The following is a 23,343-nucleotide window of genomic DNA, read 5'->3' as shown; positions in this document are numbered from 1 at the left end:
ACTAAATCTGGCCTGTGTGTGCTGAGATAGAACCCTTCCTTCATGCCAGTAAGCGCTCTGACACCCAAGCTATAGCCCTTATAGCTACTCTTTTCTCCTTTCCTCCCTGACTTTTGTTTTTTGCAGAGTTCTCTTGGAAGAAACTCCTCAATCAATGGCTTTCTCGATGCTAAGATGCTCTACCTGAGATGAGGCAGCAGAGGAAACTCACTCAGGCAGAATCTGGCTGGACATTTTCTTTGGAACATCTGCTACCTGCCAAACTATGTACATATTGTTAAGACTAGAATTAAGTCTCCATCTTCTGCCTCACATCCGTACTTCACTTTTGATCTTCCTCTTTGTTATTTAGATGCTATGCTGTACTCAGCAAGGCCTAGGAGAGTGAGGTAGGCATTAAGCCAGTGCTTCTAAGTGGTAGTTTTTATTTGTTTTCTTGTTTCTGACCATCCTGCTTCTCTTCCCTAAGTCTGCCTTGGAGGTGTGATCTGATCTCATACAATTTCGTAGAGGACACAGTGACTTCATGAAAGTGAACCTCTTGCTCAGACACTATGGGTTTTTGTGTTTTCTCATTGGAAAAGAAGTCTACTATTGTGGGAAACCATACATATCAGCATTGGATTGACTTTTGGAGTCTTTCATTTCAGAAATATGAACCACATCCTGTCCCCTGGCAGGAATTATTTATAGATACTGGCTCATTGTTCCTCATTTAGATGGCAACTATGAAAAAATATGACATGAATTTTCCATAGAAAATAACTTTATATGCATAGCTAAAATATCAAAAATACAAAATATTAAAAATATATATGAAAAATCATTTCAAAAAGAGCAGAACATAAGTAAAGCATTGACCTCCCACACAAGCGTGGCACCAACTTTCTATGTTTCCACTCCATGCAAGGGAACTGTGTGCCTCACTGTCACCACCCCTCACAAGACCAAAGCAAAACAGCAGCTTGGGGGGATTGATCATTCCTCCTGCTCAGAACTAAGAGGAACATATCTCATTTATCCTTTGCTGTAGCATGCATTCAATAGGGGTGACTCTAGCTGAGACTCCTAGCAGCAAAGGGTTATGAAGACTAAAGAGGATAGCCTCTAACTAGATAGGAATCCTGGTAGAGGGAGGGAAACACCAACCCATCCACAGAAACTTCAACTCAAAATTTACCCTGTCTACAAGATGTGCAGGGATGAGAATAGAACAGAGATTGATAGAGCGTCCAAGCAGTGCCTGGTCCTACTTGAGACCCAATGGGCAAACTAATCCCTGACAGTAGTAGTGACACCCTGCTATGCTTATAGACAGGAGCCTAGCATTACTGTCCTCTGAGAGGCTTTGATCTGCAGCAGATGGAAACTAATGCTGAGAGTCAAAGCCAAACACTGAGTGGAGAGCAGAGAATCTTGTGGAAAAGTGGGCAGGAGTGGTGAGAAAGGGAGCTGGAGGTGAGAGAAGCTCCACAATAAGACCAATAGAGCCAACTAACCAGGACCCAGGGGGCCTTTCAGAGAATGAAGCACCAAAAAGGGACCATCCCGCATAGAATGTACCTAGACTCCCTACACTGATGCAGCCAATGTATAGTTTGGTCTTTAGGTAGGTTCGCTAGAAAGGTAAGCAGGAGCTGTCTCTGACAGTGATTCTGTTGCCTGCTTTTCCATCACTCCCCCCTGGCAGGGCTGTCTTTCCAGGCCACAGGGGAAGACGATGTGCTCAGTCCTGATGTGACTTGATGTGCTGTGGTTGAGTTGGGAGAAGGGCTCCCCTTTTCTGAAGAGTAAGGGAGGAAGGATAAGGAGAAGTGGAAGGGAGAATGGCACTGAGAGGAGAGGAGGGAAGGGGCTATGATTGGGATATAAAGTTAATTAATTACTTTTTAAAAAAAATAATATTCTCAAAAATAACATTACTCTTCTATACAATGAAGAACATAGTCATAGGGTAAAGGGGCTATTTATGGGGAGGGAGAAAATTTTTCAATCACACTCGTGGTCAAGGGTGCCCTCCAAAGTAATTGAAAAAGTCTCCAAAGCCCAATAACACAAAGTACACATTTAATTGGGTTAAAATCAGGCAAGTGATGTGAATAGGTACAGACTGTCACCAACCACCGGAAAAACCCAAAGCAAAGCCACAGTGGGCCACCACCACAGAAAACACCAGCATAGGGACTCCACCAAACAAAATATGGCAAGCGCTGAGTATGAGTAATGACTTGGAGGATTTCAGGTTTTGTGCATTGTTGTTGGTGGGAATATGAAATAGAACAGGAACTATGGAAGTCAGTATGCAGGTCTTTAAGTAATTAAAAGCAAAATTACCATATGCCAGAGTTTGGGTGGGAATATAAAATGAAAAAGCCACTATGGAAAAGAGTTTGGCAGTTCTTCAAGTAATTAAAAATAAGCTCACCATATGCTGTGCTTTAAACGTTTGTGTCCTTTCAAAATTCACATTGAAGCTTAATGCTCAAAGTATTGAAACTCACAGTATTACGTGGCAAAGCTTTATAAGTGATTGTGTAATGAGGCAGCACTCAACGGCATTAGATCATCGATGTAGGGCTTTGGCAGCCTGCTTTGCCCTTCCTCTGTCTTCTCCATTGTGGGGCCATGATAGTCACCATTTTTTTCTGTGATACTGCAGCAAAACTCACCATCATGCACCTTTATCGGAGACTTCGGGCACCTTGATCTTAGAGGTCTAGCCTCTGGAGAATTACATTCCTATTATTTGCAAATTCCCTAGTTTAAGATATCTTGCAATACTAGTAGATAGGAATTAATATGGCATGTAATAAAGAAACCCCACCTATAAATATACATCCAAAAGAAGCCAAAGTAATCTGTGGGAAGTGTTTTCATATCCATGTTCACAGTGGAGTTATTCACCAGGACATGAGAGCAACCCAAGCGCTCATTAGTCAGGAAATATATACATATGTGGGATATTATTCAGCCATTAAAAGAATGACACATTGTGACAGGTACAGCGTGAATGAACTTGGAGGCGCTGTGCTAAGTGAAATAAGCCAGTCACAGAAGATAAGTATTATACGGTTTCCACTGTGTGGGATTTAACAGTCACACCTACATAACGAGAAGTACAATGGCAGTTGTCAAGGGCTAGGTTCAGGGAAGAGGAGGAATTGTTGAATGAGTATAGGTGTTGCCTAACAGTGTGAAACATCTCTTCATAAATGTAATTTGCTTGGATATAGGCAGCATAATAAGGATTGTATTCAACACACCTGAGGGGTACTGTAAATATGGCCAATGCGCTAGCTTTATGTCACATAAGGTTATTAGAATTTCAAATACTGGTCTTTCCACGTGTAAGATCATTATTTTTATAGCAGTTCTTAGAAAAGTGTGCACAGAGCCAGATGCACCATGAAACACAAGCAACCTTCAGTCAGATGAATTCCACAGGAGATCTTCACAGCACAGCAGGGCCATGCCTCCCCGATGCTCTCATTAAAAAAAATATATAGACTTTACAGCAGCACCACAGCTTTTGGAAAAGTCATCAGAACTACTGTTATCTTGTCTTGTACATGCTGGTCTTGACTCTCTCACCGTGAATATTTAAATAGATACATAATCGTGATGATGAGCAGAATAAGCAGTAATGCCCTACTTAGTGCCTACGATACTCCATATGTTGGTTAAGCATAGGTTATGCCATTTCACAGGGTTCATTTGGGGTGCTCACAGGGATGCTCTATATTACCTGCCTGTGTCATTCCGTTTAGCATTCTCTACCTGTGAAATGAGGTGCTCTCCATGTTTGGTAGCTGAGACACTGACACACAGGGAGATGAGTGAACTTACTAGAGGGTGCACACCTAGTAGTTGGGACAAGAGCAGGGGTGACACAGATCAAGCGTAGGACATGGAGCAGTCATGGGAGCCCTAAAGAGCAAGGGTGGGGTACAGAGGAGGACATGATTCTTCTAGAACCTGCACTTCTAACAATCATGCCATGCTTTTGAGAGCTAAACTCTTACTGGTGGAAGAGACGCAATTTCGGAATATCTTATGATTTTATCTTCAGTGGTTCCACATCAAGAAAGGACACTAAAAGTAAAACATGGAGGCAATTTCTTTCCCGGAGTCCATGCTGGTGGCCTCTGTGCTGGGCTCAGCTGGTGGCTCCAGCCCTGTCTTCCTGGAGTCCATGCTGGTGGCCTCTGTGTTGGGTTCAGTCAGGGCTCCAGCCCTGTCTCTGGAAAAGTTAGCAGTCAGTTTTAGGTGAACTTGTTTGTTCCTAGTGCTAACCTTCACAGATTTATATTAACTAAGCTTTTGGCAAGTAATTGCTGGATACATATTTTCTGGAGCTAATTAAACAGTTATTTGTCATATTTAAGGTCTACATTTTACAACACTTTGTAAGTCTTCTCAACATCAAGACATTTTATCTCAGTTATTTATTATTTTCATATTATATTCAGTTACTCTGATGGTAACATTTCCCGCTACATTTTACGATGTAGGGACCTAGGGAGAGTTAACATGGTGTCCTACTGACTTAGGCATGAACTCTGGTGCCTCCTATTTGACCATTTCCCCTTGCGGGAGAGGCCTGGTAGCACTCAGCGAAAGTGGAAGCAGTCTACCCAGATGAGACCTGATAGGCTGTGATCATATGGTGGGAGAGGACGTCCCCTTTTGTCACAGGTCTAGGGGAGGGGAATAAGGTGAAAGAGGGCGGGAGGGGAAACGGGAAGATACAAGTGAGGGGATAATATTTGGGATGTAATCTGAATAAATTATTTAAAATTTAAAAATGGGGAAGATGATGGTGTCCTAATTAAGTTTCTATTGTTGTGGAAACATGACCAAAAGCAACTCAATCCAGGTACCTGCCCATCACTGAGACAACCTGGAGACAGGCACTGATACAGAGGTCATGGAGAAATACTGCTTACAGGCTTGCCCACTTTGTATACATCCCAGGACCACCAACCCTGGGACGGCAGTGCTCATGGTGAGCTGCTTCCTCCCACATTTGTCATCAATCAAGAAAACGTCCCAAAGACTTACCCCGCAGGCCAATCTAATAGGGGCATTTTGTCAATTGCGGTCCCTTCTTCCCATCTGGCCCTTGCTTATATCTCATTGACAAAAACAAGCAAACTAATTAACCAGCACAGATGGTGCCCCACAAATAATGTTTCAATGGGCTGAAATTAGATATGTATGCATTCGGCGGTGATGGGGCTAGGGAGATAAGTCAGTGGGAAGAAAGTGTGTGTTGCTTTTCCACATGACCATAGTTGAGTCCCGAGCTGAACTCAAAGCCTCTGGCCTCACGGGTACCTGTGCTCACATGTGCATACCCCCAACACACACACTCATAATTAAAAATAATAAATACATCTTTAAAATATATAGTGAGACGACCACTGTGCTGAGTCATTAAAGTATAACTTCTCACACCACAACAGCCTCCTGAGGAGGCTCTAGTGATATTCATCACACACATAAAACGAGTCTGTCAGCTTGAAAAAACAAATATGAAGACCCCTACCCAGATCTAGCCAATGGACAGGACCCAAATCCTGCCCAGAGTCCCCTCTCCCGCAGCAACTCCCACTGGCCACCACACCAATCGCCTCCACCGGAAGGCTCTGAGCTGCAAACTAGAAGGCTCTGAGCTGCAAACCTCAGCCACCGCCGCTGCTGCCACTGGTGCCGCTGGCTGCTGCTGCTGCTGCTGCCTCTGCCACTGCTGCTCCGATCCGAGAAAATCCGCGCTCCTCCCAAGTGCAAGGGCATGCAGATCCTCTGCACCCTGGTCCCTCCGAACCGTGGAGCACTCCTGCTGCCGTGGTGTGGGGACCTTGGTTTTCCTGGCTCAGAAATCTGTGCAATTCCCTGAATTGTTCACTGGAGCTTCCAAACACTGTCCACACTGCTCGCCGCCATCTTGGATCTAGAATTCTCTTTTGTTGTGAGCAATTTTATCAGATATTTCAGGCAATTGGGGAGGATTAAAGTTGGAAATTACCACTTGTTAATTATTGATTGTGAATATCATACTAAAATATATAACAAAATGTTCTCTACTTTAAAGTACCTAGGAGGAAAAGCACCATATAAGAAGTGGTTCTAAGAACACTTCATAACATAAAATGCATGTATTTTATACCCATAGACATCCCACAGTATGTGTAAATGATGATGCAAAGTGACTGGTAAAATAGCAAGCGAGATAGTCAAGCAACACTGTTGTTGGATTAAGTGGCACTTGTGCAGCTCTGATGAAGAGTATAAATGGATTCTTTATTATGCTTTCTTCTCCCAGGAATTCTGTGATCTGTAAAGACTTTTGCCTTTTTTTATTTTTTGGACAGGGTCTCACTATGTAGCACTGGCTGGCCCTGAGCACTCTTTGTAGACCACGATGGTTTCAAAGATAAAGATCTGCTTGTGCTGCAAGGCCAGCCTGGTTTGCAAAGCAAGTCCAGGAGAGCAAAGGCTACACAGAGAAACCCTGTGTCAAAAACCAAAACCAACCAAACAAACAAACAAATAAACATTTGCCTGCTTCTTCCTGGGAGCTGGGTTTAAAAGCATGTGCCACCATTTGTGACAAGGAAATATATTTGAAAAGTACATTTGCTAGCTTTGTCACCAAGTGTAGCCTCCTAGCGATTCACACACCTAGTGCTGTGCATCTAGTTTTTGAATATCTCACATTACCGGTAAGCAAAGTGCCTTGGCACAGGGGCTGATTCTAGGTCTGGGGTAGAAGAGGTATAAAAAGAAACTCTATTGTGTCTCAGTCAGATCGACAAACTTCTAAACACCAAGGTTGTTTCAGAAGCCAATTAGAATCGTCTCCTACTGGGGAAAGTTGTGAAACTTTAACACAAGTAATAATAATAACTGTGAGTAATGCTAGATTTTAAACCAATAGTTTCATCACAAACTTCCTTAGTCATCTTTACGGATGGCAGGGATCCAAGATTATTATTTTGAAAAGCCTGCTGGAGCCAAGAGAAAGAGTAAAGTTATAAATCATCACTCGGGGTAACACGGCATCGTATGACAAAGTTTCTCATCATCGAAGTATTCCAAGAAATAAATATACATGGAATAATAAAACGCTCAGTGCTACCAGCCGCACAGATGTGCAGTCGTTGGGAGACCGTGTGCCTTGCAATGACACCAGACCCATTCTCTCTGAGCTGTATGAGCAGAGAAAAGTTAAGTATTCTAAGACCATCAGGGAAGTTTCACAACTAATTATCGACTGGTATTAAATAACTATTGTTAACTTATGTTAAGTAAGATAATGGAGTTTATTTACAGCAGGCATTCCTGTAGAGCAAACTGATAATCTGCCAATATAATACGGAGGAAAGGAACATTCCAAGCCACATCGCAGGGTTCTAAGCGGAAGAACATAGACTTCATAGTACTCAGAGGACGAAGTCTCATCACCTCAGAGTTTTTAAGAAATAACAATGCTATAGGAGAAAAATTAATCCGAGGAAGAGAATTCAAATTAATAGCAACATGAACGACAGTTGGCTGCAGCATGTGGAGAAGTACTTCGATCCTGCCTTGAACTAACAGATAACTTCTCTAAGACCATCTGGGAAATTTTAAAGCTAAATATTAATTGCTATTAAAAAGAATTACTGTTAACTTATGTTAAATAAGATAATGGAATTTATTTACAAAATAGCCATTGTGCCAGTTTGAATACTGGAATATTTGCATATGCAGAGTTGGCTGACATATAATCTGAGGCAGAAAGGAGAATTCAGGAGAGATGTCAGAGAGGAGAGGGATTGCATTCACACTTGCACAAGTGTGAAAATACCCACAACAAGGAGTGAAATACTTCCTGTTGTGTATAAAGGCAAAAAAATGGGAGTAGAGAAAAGTCGGAGATACATCTATCAGCCATTGGATGTGCCATTCTAATGACTCTCCACAGACTAGTGAAGTGATATGGCGCCTTTTTACAAGAAATTCGAATGTCGTACATTACAGTGTATAATATGTAAAGTATAACTACAGTAAATACCTAAATGCGGATAGTAAACTCAAAGAGTAGACCATTGCTGACCCAGCAGGAAGCCCTGTGTGCCCTGAGTAAGGGCAGCATGCCTGCATCATTTATTTGTTCTCTTGCTTTTCTCTTCTTTCTCCGTCCCCCATTATTTTGACACATTTTTATTTGTTTTATTTGTTGATTTTGAGGCAGTGTCCCTCTATGTAGCTCTGGCTGCCCTGCCACACTCTATGTAGAACAGGCTGGCCCCAAACTCACAGAGATCACCTGCCTCTGTCCCTCAAGCACTGGAATTAAAGGCAAGTGCCATTACACCAGGTTCACACACACCTTTCTAACAATATGTTTCTTATTTATCTATGGTTTAATTTTTTTTCTTATAAATGATGTTTTACTCTAAGCAACTGCCTTCCCCCCCCCCCCCCAATTTTCTCTTTCAGAAAATATGGTGCTGTAGGCACTGGTGCTTCCACTCCCTTGCCTGTGTAAACAGTGGCCCCTCTGGTACAAAAATAGAAACAGACTCATTAGGCTGCGTGGGCTGAGCCTTTGGTGGGTTCTCATCTTCACTAGATGAGGTAGCATTTTTAAAATATAAAGTATTTGTGTCAAATTACACTCCTACCAATAGTTCAGTATCATACATTTTTTCTTCTGCAGCCTTTATCCACAATTTTAATAATAATAAAAAACTGAATAGACTTAACTGACAATCTTATATTTAATGAGGTCCAGGGCCAACTCACATGTCCCTCCTAGTTTTTTACATAATTATTTTTTCTTATGAGTTCATCATACATTCTAGATGCAGGATTCTGTGTGCCTGAAGTATTTTTATTTTGAGCATTGATATCACATTTTAAATTGTGTTTATTATTAGAAGAAAAATTACCATTTTTATGAAATACTGGTATTTTGTTACAAAATCCATTCTTACATGGAATCATTAAAATAATTGCATAAAATTTTCCTCTACAGGTTTTGTTTTAATAACATGTAAATATTTGGTTCCCTCAAATTATTATTGTTCAGTACAGCAAAAAGTTGGGATATATTTTCTCCCATACGGAGAAAAACTTCCTAGAACCATTTATGGAACAGTGCACATCTGGATCCTCTTCCAAGTTTCTTTTACTTTAGTGGGTTTGCCGCAGACTGTACTTAGTGTGCGGGGGAGAATCAACATCATCACATTTCTGAGTCACTCTGTGAGCGTCCCCTTCGTCAATTTAGCTGACTCTTGATCAGTTTGTAAGAAAGCTATACGTTACCCTACATTTGTCTCTGAAATTTCTTGTTATTTTTGTATAAAATAACTGTATATGAATGATGACAGTTTTCTTTGTTTTTGTTACATGACCGGACTGGTATAGGATGATGTTATGAATATTTCCGCCCTAGAGAAAGGATGATGAGGTGTGTGTGGAGTCAGCCATGGTGGCACATTGGAACGGGGGTTCCTTCACTGTGCTGAGTTATGGGAAGTGGGTTCCCTGGCGGTCCTGACCCATTGTTTACTTTTCTGGGTTTCACCCTGTAAGAGCTTCTTCTTTTCTTAAGAACCTTACAGGGATGCAGGAAAAGAGACCCCTGAGCACCTTCCTCCACTTGCCTCCTCACTGCAGGAAAGTGGATCCACAGCATTCATCCTAATCTCTCTCAGCCCCCTTTGTTCCAAACAAATGTGTTTTCCCCCCCTGTTTATTCCATCTTTGTCAAGTAGATGTTACCTATATCTGATTCCTCATCCTTTTTTCTGCCATATTAATATCCACAAATATTTTAATGATTGCCTCTTTATGGATATAATGACTAATATTTCAGTAGGTATATGAAACATTGCCTTTAGTAAATTGTTTTAATTTTTCAGAGATTTCTAAAGAAGAGATTTGTCATATTCTTGGCATTTCTTTACCTTCAAGCTTTGTTTATCTAAAAAGACCTAAGTTTAACATTTGGGAAGAACTACAATTAATCTTTGAACATTTTGAAATGTGATAAGCTTGCTGAGAAACTTGGCTATGTTCAACGTTTCCTTTGAAACTTGCCTTGCAAATTGGCCACTTATTTTCTCTGTCCGTCTTCTTGAAACAACTTGCATGGAATTAAAAAGAAATGGCTGATGTTTACAATATTTTGCCTAAATGTTTCCATACTCAATTTTGAAAATCTATTAGATACAATTTCTATCTTGCAAGCTGACAACTTAACCAAGTACTTGAACACCACATTACACTATTGTCCATTTTCTCAGTTTCTTATCATTTCCTTGCCATTTTCAAGTGTTCCAATATCCCAACAGCAAGTAAATCTTTTACTTAACCATGCTAAGTCTCAAGTGATGCTAGGTCACATTTTTCATCATAACTTCATGGTTTAATGACATTTATCTCACTTGCTGCGTCTTTGGGATTAGGCTGATTTGTACAGGTTTCTGGATGGAATTGTTCAAGGGACTGTGGTTGAACCTTTTTAAATGTCTGTAGGATGTCTTGTGTGTCTGTCCAGTTACCTGAGGTTGGGCATCTTCTTTTTTTGTTTGTTTGGGTTTTTTTGTTTTTTGAGACAGGGTTTCTCTGTGTAGCCTGTGTATCCTGGACTCCCTTTGTAGACCAGGCTGGCCTCGAACTCAGGTTGATCCACCTGCCTCTGCCTCCTGAGTGCTGGGATTAAAGGCATGTGCCACCATGACCAGCCAGGCATCTTCTGAGAACCCAGAGCATCTACGATAGGCATGCCTTTCTCATGACAATGGCAAACATGCAGGACAGCAAATGTGATAGGAAAGGCCTCTGGAGAGCTCGGCTTGTTTATATCTGGTATGATCATTTCTGACCTCACCATTGGTCTAAGCAAGTCATATGTAGAATTAAATGTATTTTACATATATTTTATGTAAGTCACTCAAAAGTCACATGAGAGCAGACTTGGACCAGGGATGTTAAAGACTGGGGTCATTCAAATTGGCCTTGCACACTAACTGTCATTAAACTCTAAAGCTGTTGGTTCTTTGGTAGCTCCTGATGGACCTATTGCCGATGTGCCAGCAGCAGCCCTTTTCTCTGAACTTTGTGTTTAAAAATATTCATTTCATCGAGTGTTGCTGGATATTTGGAAACGGGGTGTTTTGGAAAACCCAGTCTATATAGACAATTATAATAGAGAAGTGGGTTCCACCGCTGTAACAGTTATTCAGCTAATTAGAGTTAAGGCATTTGTTGGTCAAGCAGGAGCTATATCAAAAGGCATGCAAGAAAGGCAAAGTTCATCAGAGAAGGAAGTGAAATTTTATAATATGAGATCACTTTAAAGAGGTCATTAAGCTGAGCATGGTGGTTCATGCTTTTAAGCCAAACATGAGGCAGAGACAGAGGCTGCTTTGCCTATTTGTATTTGGCAACCTTGAAGAAAACATCTTTCCTATCTTGGTGAGTCTAAAATTCTGAGTGTAGATCAATATCTATCATATCTCATCTCTATCAACCTAAGAACATCTACCTAGACCTAAAAACATCTTAACCCCTAAACAACCAAGCTTAATTATAAAGCTAAACTATCTGGTCTTCAACCCCATCAGAGACCTGAGAAAGAGTAAAATTAATTACTTGAGTAAACAGGAAGTGTAGGTTAGAAGCTTCCAAAATGAAAAAAAAAATGACAGAGACACTTTGCTGCCTGAACAGATTTTTTAGGCCATCTTGGTGTACATGGCAAGTTCCAAGCCAGCAAGAGCTCATGGTGAGGCACTGTCTCTGTCTGTCTGTCTGTCTGTCTGAATAAAAGTAATGAGGCAGCAATGCCACAGACAAAGCAATTGAACAGGGAGACTTGTTGAGTGGAAATGACTTAACCATGGGAAGTTACTGTGAGATGCTGTGTCTTGTATACATGCACAAATGCTGTGTATATGATCACATAGTTCAGTCCTTTGCAAAATGCATGTAAGCAGATTGTTTAAGGGATAGGATCTGACTTTTGGGAGTTCATCCTCCTTCCCTTACTCATTTCATTGTGTGTCTTCAAATGCCCAGTTGCTTTGTGCAAATTAATTCAGTAAGACATGTCAGACATGCACTCTATGAATGTGAATACATGGACATCAGAAAGACTGGCATGTTTATTTTTAAATAACTTCTCAGAGTGAACCATCTCAATGTGGTATAAACTGAAGCCATCATGGGGTCTTGTATTTCATTTATAATTGATGCTATGTAAAGTATATGCAAACAGAAGAGCTAAAAATTAGTAATGAAGCTTGACAGCCATAAGTATTTGAGCAAATATGTTCTGAAACAAATAATAAGTGATTTTCCTTTGTATTATTCATATGACAGCTTAACAAGGTGAAGGTAAAACATAGACTGTTCTAGTCTCTTTTTTTTCCCCCTTCAGTGAATGTGATGCAAAGATTTAGAGAACAAATTGTGTGTATAGGTAAATTCCATTGGGGACTTAACCAAGGTGTCCTGACTATGCTCTGCTGGGGCACCATGTGGTGAATAACGAGACATCATCAATTTACCCTGATAATCACAGGAGAGAAGAAGCTAGTGGAGAAAACGCATTTAGCTTTGTGCTCACAATCTGGCCTTCACTTCTAACTCAGGCCTAATACATGAATTTGTTCATCACGCCTATGTCCTTTAGATTCTGATCAAGTCAAACATTTGATGGATTTTTATTTGAAAATTTACTTCACACTCTCATTTCAGAGCAGTTATTATGCAGTTTCACCAGCCCGAGAAGCTACTGTGCAGCAAGGAGCCCTCCTTGTCAGTTTCCAACACGCAGGGACTGCACTGAACCTCAACCTTACAGCGCTCAAAATTATTATTTCTGCTTTTACACTGCCTCCTTTATCTTGGCTATCAAAGCTCCATCATTGAACAAACTCCACTTCCCACAGCCTATGATTCGCGGTTCTGTTTCATACTAAATCAAAGCAACAAAGCAGTCGAAGCTTCTCATTGCTCTGTGTCCACTCTTATCGCCTGTTCTCCTCTCACTACTCTACTGCTTGTCTCTATATTAAAAGTTAGTCAGAATATACAGGGGGAGGTAATCCCCCTCAGGAACAGTCATAGGGGAGGGGAATAATGGGAAAATGGTGGGGGGGGGGAGGAATGGGAGGATACAAGGGATGGGATAAACATTGAGATGTAACAAGAATAAATTAATTAAAAAAAAAGAAAAAAGAAAAAAAACCAAAATAAAATGAAATTGTCAAAGCAAAAAAAAAAAAGTTAGTAAAAACCTCATCTAAAAGGAATCTCTAATTCACACACACACACACACACACACACACACACACACACACACACACACAATCTACTTTGTCTCAATACCAGCTTTAGTGCCAGTTTCCTTTTTAATTGTTGCTGTTATGACATTTACTATGACAGAGTTCATCCTTTTTTTACATCCGTGGGGAAGCTACACTAGTTTCTACTTCGATTATTATCACCCCCGTAAGGAAATCAAACAGATCAAGTCACAGGATTCTGTTTCCTAGCTAATGTTCCTTCACTGGGTACCTTGCATTTCCTGTTTTTCTCATCATAACTCATGGACCCGGCAGAGATTTCACATCCCTTAAACTATTTAGATTTACATTGTTTATTTCGGCTGCCAGGTCAGAAGATTTTAGATGATGGGCACTTGGCGTCATCACTTCAGCTTGTGGCAAGACAGGGCTTCAAGATGGATGGTAGAGCAAATTGTGTCCTTCTTGGTGTCTAGGAGCGTCAGGAAGAGAGGAGGCAAAGCTCCGATATCTACTTTCATGACCCAAAGTTCTTCCAGTAGTCCCTTCTCTTACAGCAAGCCCCTCAGGCTGAAGACAAAGTCTCTATCACATGGACTTTGGGGGACATTTAAAATCCCAAGCTTGGCAAGAGCACAACATGGAAGAGCAGTTGAATTAATTGTGGATCAGACTGTAGAGAGCATGCTCCTGGAAGAGTGGGTATGGGGTGAGAGAGCTACTTCCAGGATATGTACACTTCTTGCTAACAGGCAAAGCCAAGGGCATCTGTGACCTCTGGCAGGGGTTCTGACAAGGAATGCTTTTGCTTTTGAACTTAGGCAAATCCAGAATTCTGCTTCCTATTTCAAAGTCTCCTTGGATACATTTCATTCCCTGCTGTTCTAATCATATCTCAGAACTCTTGGAAGATTGGGGAGCTCAACACCAAAGAGGGCAGAGGGACGTGGGGTTTTCTGTTTCTAAAGAATTCACACATTTACAAAGATTATCCTTCAGTTTTTAAGTGAGATGTTCCCATTTGAACTTAAAAAAAGTTTTAAAAGATGCTGTGTTGTGTGTATGCATTTGCAATGGGTACACTAGCCCTGGCCTATAATCCTCGTAGGTGTGAGGCAGAGGCAAGCGGACCTCTGTGAGTCTGGGCCAACATTGTCTACATTAGAAGTTTCAGTTTCATGATAACCAGGAATGCACGCACATGCACATACATGCACACAACCCTTCCTCTGTGTGCATGAGTGTGCGTGTGTGTATTTAAATATATTTAATTTTTTATTTACTGTGGTATAATTACATCCTTTTAAGAATAGTCCACTTTATCTAAACACTTTCAGAAACCAATCTAAATAACCAATCTAAATAAAATATACAAAGAAAAAATGTTTCTTAAATATAATGCATGTGGGCAGACTGAATTCAAGAATTTTCAATATCAAAATTTTTAAAAATTAATCAGTACTTGTTTCTTCCATCTTTTCATTGCTACCACCACACAAAGAGCTTCGTGCATTTAGAAAAGTACAAGTCCTCAAGTGCTAATTTTAATACTGTAAAACAAAGGCTTCCCAACTGCCCTGACCCCGTGGGCAGCTCCCTCCACTGTCCAATGGTCAGATATTTCTTATTAAATGTCAGTGCCTCTGGAACTAACCATCCCAGATAGCAAGGCGTTTAAACCCTCCGTGTGTTCCCTTTCTCAACAGTGGTGGTGGCTACCACTTCATTTATCTTCCCAGCAAACAGCCAAACTTTTTTTTCTGAATCTCTGCTGTTCTCAGCATTTGGATCTTGCCAAATCTTAAGTCCTGTTTCGTGTTTTCCTTCGTAATTCCTGAGGCCACTTGTTTTGATTTTGCAATTATAACTTTCTTTTTTTTAAACCAGTTCTTATGTTCCTGTGAGTTTATAGCAATGAAAATTTGTGTCTATGCTGCCCCATTGTGTAAATAAAATTAATTAATAACATTTAATTAAATTCCCAGTTTTTCCCTGTAACGCGGAGAATTGTCCTTTACATATAGCCTAAGGCACATTTTATGTGGTATTAATGTTTGAATTAGTATCTAAACTATTACATGTTGTTTAAACTGTTGTGTTTTTATTACATTTGGATATTTAAATATTGTATATATTATGTTCTGCATTATATTTGCATATTTTGTGATTTATAAAGGTACAGAACACCAGGCTTATATTTTTCAAGAATGGTGAAATTTTTCAGTAAAGGAGATTTATGTAGGATGCGTTTCTCAAATTAGGATATTTCAAATATGACTAGACAAGTAGCTATTTATCATGAAATATTGAAAAGATAAAGAAATGTCAAGCCAGGATATTAAAATCGCCTACATCTCCTTTTAGATAAAACCATTATAAAATGCTGTTCATTCTTGCTCTTGCTCCTCCCAGCACAGCACTCAGCTCTTAGCATATACTAAGCCTTAGTAAAATCTAGTAGATGTGTCTCAAGCTGGTCCAGTCACTGGTTGGCCACTCCCACAGTTTCTGAGCCTCCTTTACCCCAGTACTTCTTGGATGGAGGACAAATTGCAGGTGGAAGGTTTTGTGGCTGGGTTGGTGTCCCAGTCCCTCCACTGGAAGTCTTGCCTGGTTACAGGTGATGGCCAGTTCTGACTCCAAATTCCCTATTGCTAGGAAACTTAAATAAAGTCACCTTTGTAGACTCCAGGGAGTTTCCATTGCACTAGGTCTTTAGCTCATCTCAGAGATACCCTGCCACTAGATTCTAGTTGTCTCTCCCTCTATCTTCCCCGGAATCTCTCCTGTTCCCATCCCCAAGGCCCACTGAGCCTCCTCCCCCACCCACCATGATGCCTATTTTATATCCCCTTCACCATGAGATTCATGCATTCCCCCTTGATCCCTCCATGTTATTTAGCTTCTCTGGCTCTGTGGATTGTAGCATGGTTATCCTTTACTTCTTGGCTTATGTTCACTTATGCATCAGTGGGAGCTGACCCCTGATATGACATGGCCTGGAGGACCAGGACCCACAGGCTCCATAGTCCAGAAGAGAACAAAACACAAATGGGGAGGGGGAGTCAATGAAGTGATTCCTAATGATGTCTGCTATATCTGTAGATAGGTGCCTAGCCCAACTGTCATCAGCGAGGCTTCACCTGGAAACTGGTGATAACAGATTGCAGAGACTCACAGCCAGATATTAGGTAGAGCTTGGGGAATCCCACAGAAGAGGGAGAGGAAGGATTGTAGGAACCAGAAATGTCAAGGACACCACAGGAAACCCTCAGAATCAACTATCCTGGGCTCACGGGGGTTCACAGAGACTGAACCGCTAACTGAGGAGATTGCGCAGGACTGACCTAGGCCCCCTGTACATAAGTTCTTGTGGGACTCCTGGCAGCAGGTGCAGGGCTGTCTCTGACTCTGTTGCCTGCTTTTGGGACCCTTTTATCCTACTGAGTTGCCCCATCTGTCATTAATAGGAGAAGAGGTGCCTAGTCTTACTGCAACTTAATATGACACAGCTGGTTAATATTCATAGGAGGCCTGCCTTTTTCTGAAGAGAAACAGAGGAGGAGTGGATGGGGGCTGGGTGGAGAGAGGAGGTCGGGAGGAGGGATTGGGAGGGGAAAAGGGAGACAAAAGTGCTGTCAGCATGTAAAATAAATAAATAAATAAATAGGAAATGTTGATGAAAAGATTATATTTCAGAAATACTGAATTTTGAAATATAATCAGTATGTGCTATAAATAAATCTATGTGCACATTAAAAACAATAAATGAATAGATTGAGTCAAGTGATAAATATAAGTCTAGATGCGGCTTCAGACAAAATGTTAGATCATGCAGATATTTAGTTTTTACTTGACTTTTCCACTTAAAATATCTCTCTTGATTACATACACTCAACACCCTCCATCAATATTTTCTTGGGTGCATCAAAGCAAACAGGTGAATTGAATGAGTTCCCTCATTTCAAGTGTATGAAAAGACACCACCATGTTTTCAGCTAACCTAACCCGCTTGTCATCTTTATGGACCTGTTCGTATGTCTACGGTGTCCCTGGAAGTCCAGAATTCACCACAGTGTGAGAAATGCATCCTACCCACCTGACACCCGCACTGTTGTGTTTTCTAGCTGCAGAAGCTGGTTCCTTCCTGAGAGATTACTCAGTTTCCCAGCTGCAGCACAACACCCTTGCATGCTGTGGGCGTGGCCCTTGCAGCCTTCTCTTCTCTCCACGGAGAATGCCAGCCCCAGTTTTCTAAGAACACACATACAGACCGTGGAATCCAAATCCAACATTTCAGTCCTAGATATTTAATCCTAGCGATCTTCAGGAAATAGTCTAACTCACAGGAAAAGGCGTAGATGGAACGGGGGATGGGGAGAAGTGGAGGGATACTTTGGTTCCAGTGAGCCCAAACACTGGAGGCTGTCTTCCTGTTATCTGTTGTCGAGAAAATGTCATCTAAAGCAGCGCTTTTTATTTTTATTTTCGTACCTGCAGGAGACAGTGGCTTTCAATTCTTCCCTCATGAGACCTCGCGTGATCGGGGAGTGGATTGGCAGAGCAGAAAATGACGCTGATCCCCTCGCGGCTGAAATGCTGCAGCCTCCGGTTCCACGGAGTAAGAATGACTCCTGGGAAAGTGAAGACAGTGGCTCTAGCCAGGCAGGAAGGTGAGGGGACCTCCTTGGTGAATCTGGATTAGTAGTCATTAAATGGGAAGGGGAAAATAAACTTAAGAACATGGTTTTGTTCTTTTCATAAAGAAAATTGTTAGACTCCGCATATAGTGAAAAAATTAACTAGATTCTCATTCCAAAATGTGTCCTACAAGGACACAGTTAGACTCATCAAAAGGAAGCAATGATTTACTCGATTTAAAACTTCAGGCAGCCCTAGAGGGTGAAGATGCTTGCCTCCAGGCTAGTTTGATTTTCCTGGGGACCACATGATAGAAGAAAAGACTCCCTCAAATTGTCCTATGACCTCCTATGTATGTTGGAAATGAGCATGCAAATTCAAGTGTACCCACACACAAACACGCATACATGAAGTAAATAAAAAATAAATAAAATTATAGCAAAAAACTTTTTAAAAATGGTGTTGTTTAGTTTTGTTCTCAAAGTCTCACCCTGTCACTTGGGCAGTTCTGGGAGTTGAATGCTGGACTTTAGACATACAGTAGGCAAGCACCCTACCTGGATTTGTGTTTTGATTTTTTTTTTTCTTATTTAAGTAAGTTCTGTTTCTTTGTTACTAACACCAAATGGAGAAATAACTTCGAGGTTCTAAACTGAAAGTAAAGACCCTCTATAGCACTAGGAGGGGGGTTTAAGCCCTGGGTGAGGGAGACTCCACAGTGCTAGGAAGAGGCATCTTTAGGGGAGAATCTTCACTGGGTAGGAATTGTGGGGCACAGTTAAGGTCTTTATTACAGTCATCACTGTGGTTGGATATAATTATGTTTTCTTGCATTTAATGGTTTAGTTTATGAACTATAATATTTTTAAGAACTTAAAAGTACGTATGGTGTGAAGGTGCACCCACTATCGTGGCAGCTTTTAGAAGAAAGCACTGAATTCTGTGGTACTCAGCCTGTGGCTTGTGACCATATGAAAACACATATTTCCTGCGGCCTTAGGAACTGAGACACTGCTCAGCAGCAAAACTAGTTATGATGTAGCAACCAAAATAAACTTATGGTTGAGGGTATCTAAGACCACTGGAAATATGTGTTTTAAGATGGTCATGACATACAAGTTGGGAAGTGGTGGCTTGCTGACATCTTCAGAAGGCCAGTCCAGGACCGCCATGATAGGGATCACGGTGGCAGGCAGGCAGGCAGAGATGGTGTTGGAACAGTAGCTTAAAGCTTACTTACTTCATGGAACTTCCCCAAAATTGACCACATCCGTGGACGCAGAGAAAGCCTCAGCAGGTACAAGCAATGAAATAACACCCTTCATTTATCTGACGACCATGGATTCAAGCTGCAGATCAACACCAGCAGAAACAACAAAAATCTTACACACTGAACAACTTTCTGCTGAACTAAGAATGGGTAAAAATAGAAAATAAGAAAAAAAAAATGACAAATTTTTAGAATTGAATGAAAGTTAATACACAACATGCCCAAATCTATGAGATAAAAAAGAAGGCAGTTCTAAGAGGAGGATTTATTATTGTGTCTGGGTGAAATGTGTCCATTTAGTTTATTTGTTGGTTAACTCCAGCATTTCTCTTTTCAGTTTTTGTATGGATGACCTGCCTATTATCAAAAGTGGAGTATCTACATCTCCCACTATCAGTGTGTGAGGGTTAATATATGTTCCTTTCATGAACTTGGAAGATCGTGTATGTGGAAATAATGCAAAATTAAGCCATATGGAAGTACTTTCACTGTGGTGCACAGGCACTACACAATGAAATAACTTGAAATAAAAGAATACTTTGTGGGAAAAAAAAGAAAAGCTTACTTATATCTGACCTGCAAGTAGGAGGCAGGGAGAGAGCCAAACTGGATCTGGCATGGACTTTTGAATCCATAAAGCCCACCCATGATAACACACCTCCAACAAGGCCACACCTCCTAATCCTTCCCAAACAGTGCTCCAACTGGGACCTGAACATTCAAATATATGAGGTTATGGGGCATCCTCTTTCAAAGCACTACTACATATAACTTTCATTTTACTTAGATTATGTTTCGCAGAATGGTGAAATCAGATGTGCCATAAATGTCCATGTAATAAAGTGGAGCAACTTTGAGATGTGAAATCATGTTTATTAGGGAAAACATATTTACCATTACCACTTGAGATCATGTTTATTAGGGGAAGCATATTCATTATTACCACTTGAGATCATGTTTCATAAAGAAAGCATAATCACCATTATCATTTGGGGGACATGAGAAGTACAACTTAAAACAGAAAATAGGTAGGTCAAGGAAGCTAGTGTGAAAATCATTATGGGAGGCAAGAATTATGAAACACGGAGAAATGCATTTAAATATTCATAAATGAAAAGGTGACAGGACCACAAGACCCTGTGACTGCTATTAGCTGGTCCCTACCAAAGGCTTTTTCTCTGCACAGAATCACCAAAGAACTTCCTATTTCCTATGTTAATTTACCATCAACCAAAAACTATTTTTTCCCAAGGAGAGAAAATTGTGTTTTCTACAATGTAATAGCTTTCAAGGTTGCTTGGCTCTCACTTACCACTTGGCTTGAGGGAAAGAAGTTCAGAATACTCATTAATGCGCTTCAGGTTTAGAGAAAATTGATTCCATTTCCACGAGAAATAGCCTTAAATTATTTAAATAGTTGAAGTGCCCTGATAGGAAAGGCACGCCATTTCTAAAAGTCCATTTCTCTTCTGGGAAATGCCAGATCAATTTCATCTGTCAATGGGGGCCGTTTGGTTCCTAATGCTAGACTTATGAAACTCAAACAACTTTTATCTTTATTCATCGGTAGATTCTTATACTTAAATGTAAAATAGAGGAATGTCAACTTCTATCTTGATTTCATTTATTCATAATAATGTCCAGAGCTGTTTATTGCAAACGTTAGTGCTTCTATTTTCTTCCTTACTTCAGAGAGCTCTTATTGCCCTGAGAGTCTTAATCCTTGTTGTATCTCTTGCTCAGTCCATAAAGACCTTTCTTAAATATTTGTCCTTATGCCCTGAAAAGCTAACTCAGTCTTATTTCACCCTGTATTTAAAATATAAGCTGAGTTGTCAATTGTGGATTGAAAAGGTGAGTGTCTTCGCTAAACCATAGTTACTTTAGAAGTATGTGTGTGTGTGTGTGTGTGTGTGTGTGTGTGTGTGTGTGTGTGTAGAAATCACATGCAGAAAAACAACTAAGGTTACAAACAAAATTTTTCCTATCTGAAATTACAAAACAGGATTCTTGTATTTGTGCTGGGGGCTCAAACAACATCTGATTGAATAAGAAATGCTGGAGAGGAAGTTTTAAAATTTCCAGTGTATAATTATAGAAATAACTTTTGTCACTAAACAGTAATAACACATTCTATAATTTATCAGTCTTGAGCAATGAGTTTTTAAGCATAAGAACATTCCAAACTCCTCAAAGAAAATTTGATTCTCAAGCTTTATTTCCTCCATTTGTTTCCTCACCAAGGCTGGCACAGAGCTATTTTCAATAAATATCTGTTACATGGGTGTAGGAGGTGTGGGCTATCATAGGCCCATGTTAAATAGAGAGTATTCCCAAGAAAAATCGATGGCAGTCTGTTTTTATTTTTGGACCATTGCTATAACTTGTTCTTTCCTAGTAGAAAAGAAAAACAAAAGAAGCCTTATGTGAGTGGCTGTTATTGCAATACTCATCTTAGCACACAGACAACTTTTCCTTTTATACTGAACAGCAGATACTTAGAATAGACATTCACTGCTAGACTAGAGAATTAAATAAATGGCAAACTAAACCCTGAAAGTCGTATGGGCAGAAACTTATTGAAAATATTTTCTTGGTGCTTTTTAAATTTTTTTATTATTATTTAATGTCCATTGGTGTTTTACCTGCATGCATATCTGTGTGATAGTGTCAGGTCCCCTGGAACAGGAATTACAGATAGTTAATGAGCTACCATGTGGGTGCTGGGAATTGAACCTGGGTTCTAAGAAAAAGCAGTCAGTGCTCTTAACCACTGAGCCATCTCTCCAGCCCCTGGAGCTTTTATTAGAAAAAAATCCTTACCTTAACTTAACTACCTCAAATACATTAAATAAAAGAGTCAACAACTTATGCCATGTATGACTGCCAACTAAAGAGTTAACTGCTGTCTACAGAAAGACAATTGAAAGAACAGTACAGAGAAGCTACTAGAATAACATAGACACTCCAATGTTAAAATCATGGGCCTTGATGGTCCTTAGGTATGCTCAAGACATCTGTGGTTGTCTTGATGATACAGTCAAAATGGTGTGTGCACAGGATGGAAGATATTTCCCTAATCCTTCTTTTCTGGATTCTCAATTAAGAGAGCTCAAGGAAGAAATGAGAGCATCTTAATGAGGACAGAAAGAGGGGAGAGATGGGGGAGAGAGAGAGACAGGAGAGAAAAGGAAATGGAGGGGGAGGGAGAAGGGTGGGGGAAGGAGAGGTACAAGAGGGGGCAGGGAGGGGAGAAGAGAGAGAGTGGGTGCTGCTAAGCAAAGAGTGAAGACTTTTTCTATTTGTTCATAGCTTCCTAATTCTACAGATTGTCTAGCTAGCTTTTGGAATAGCATATGTATCCACTGCACATTTAGAGTTATAATCACACATTTATCAAGTGTAAACAAAAATCGAGTTTAATAAGCCTATGTAATCTTATTTCAAGCCATCTTAATTAGACTTTGCAATAGTTGTATAACAAATTTCATAAAATGACTTGATAGATCTTAATGTGGAATTAGTAAATAGGCTCATCAAGCCTTGAAAACATAATCAGTTCTTTTAAAGCTCAACCATCTAATTAAAACAAGAATAGAATCCATCAATATTGTAGATCCAGGAAGCTGGCTTTTTAGAATGAGAATTGTTATCAGAATGTAAATGTTTCATAAAATTAATAGGAATCTTACAACTTATAAATAAACTTTAAATTAAAGCTCAGTTCTTTTCCTGTTAAGGTTTCATTTCATTGAAATTCAGATTGACTGATGTTCATCACACAAACCTGGAACTGTTGCCCTCCCTAGAAAGACAGTTGGCAGCTGAATAGACAAGTGAGAGGCACACACTAAAGTCATACTGTGTGGTGCTGTGCCAAGCTAATCAGGATAAAGAGTAAGGGAATGGAATGAAGCAGGAGTAACTCTTTCATGCACTAACCTCAAAAACAAAGATGGTGTGGTTTGGGATTTTGTGGACACAGTAGAGGTAACACCAAAATTCACAATTAAGGATATTTGGAGAAGATAACTTCCCATTCTTTGGAAAAGACATCTAGAAATCCCACAAACTTTAAGGCTGATAGCTTCAAATCTTGAAGAGACTCAGATGATGGGGTAT

The 23,343-nt window shown here is 40.3% G+C and overlaps 1 protein-coding gene across 6 annotated transcripts in view; it reads left to right on the top strand.

The window, feature by feature from the left end:
* C2H8orf34 (chromosome 2 C8orf34 homolog) overlaps nucleotides 1–23,343 on the top strand; it is a 426,915-nt gene that overhangs the window by 145,204 nt on the left and 258,368 nt on the right. For all 6 annotated transcript variants that reach the window (XM_051159058.1, XM_051159051.1, XM_051159035.1 and 3 more), the window contains one exon: nucleotides 17,811–17,983. In XM_051159058.1, the coding sequence (XP_051015015.1) occupies nucleotides 17,811–17,983 (173 nt within the window). The remainder of the gene's footprint in view (nucleotides 1–17,810; nucleotides 17,984–23,343) is intronic.

Source organism: Acomys russatus, chromosome 2 (assembly GCF_903995435.1).
Source record: "Acomys russatus chromosome 2, mAcoRus1.1, whole genome shotgun sequence".
Classification (NCBI taxonomy): Eukaryota; Metazoa; Chordata; class Mammalia; order Rodentia; family Muridae; genus Acomys; species Acomys russatus.
Note: the sequence above shows the minus strand (reverse complement) of the source record. Positions and strands in the feature narration are given on the sequence as shown.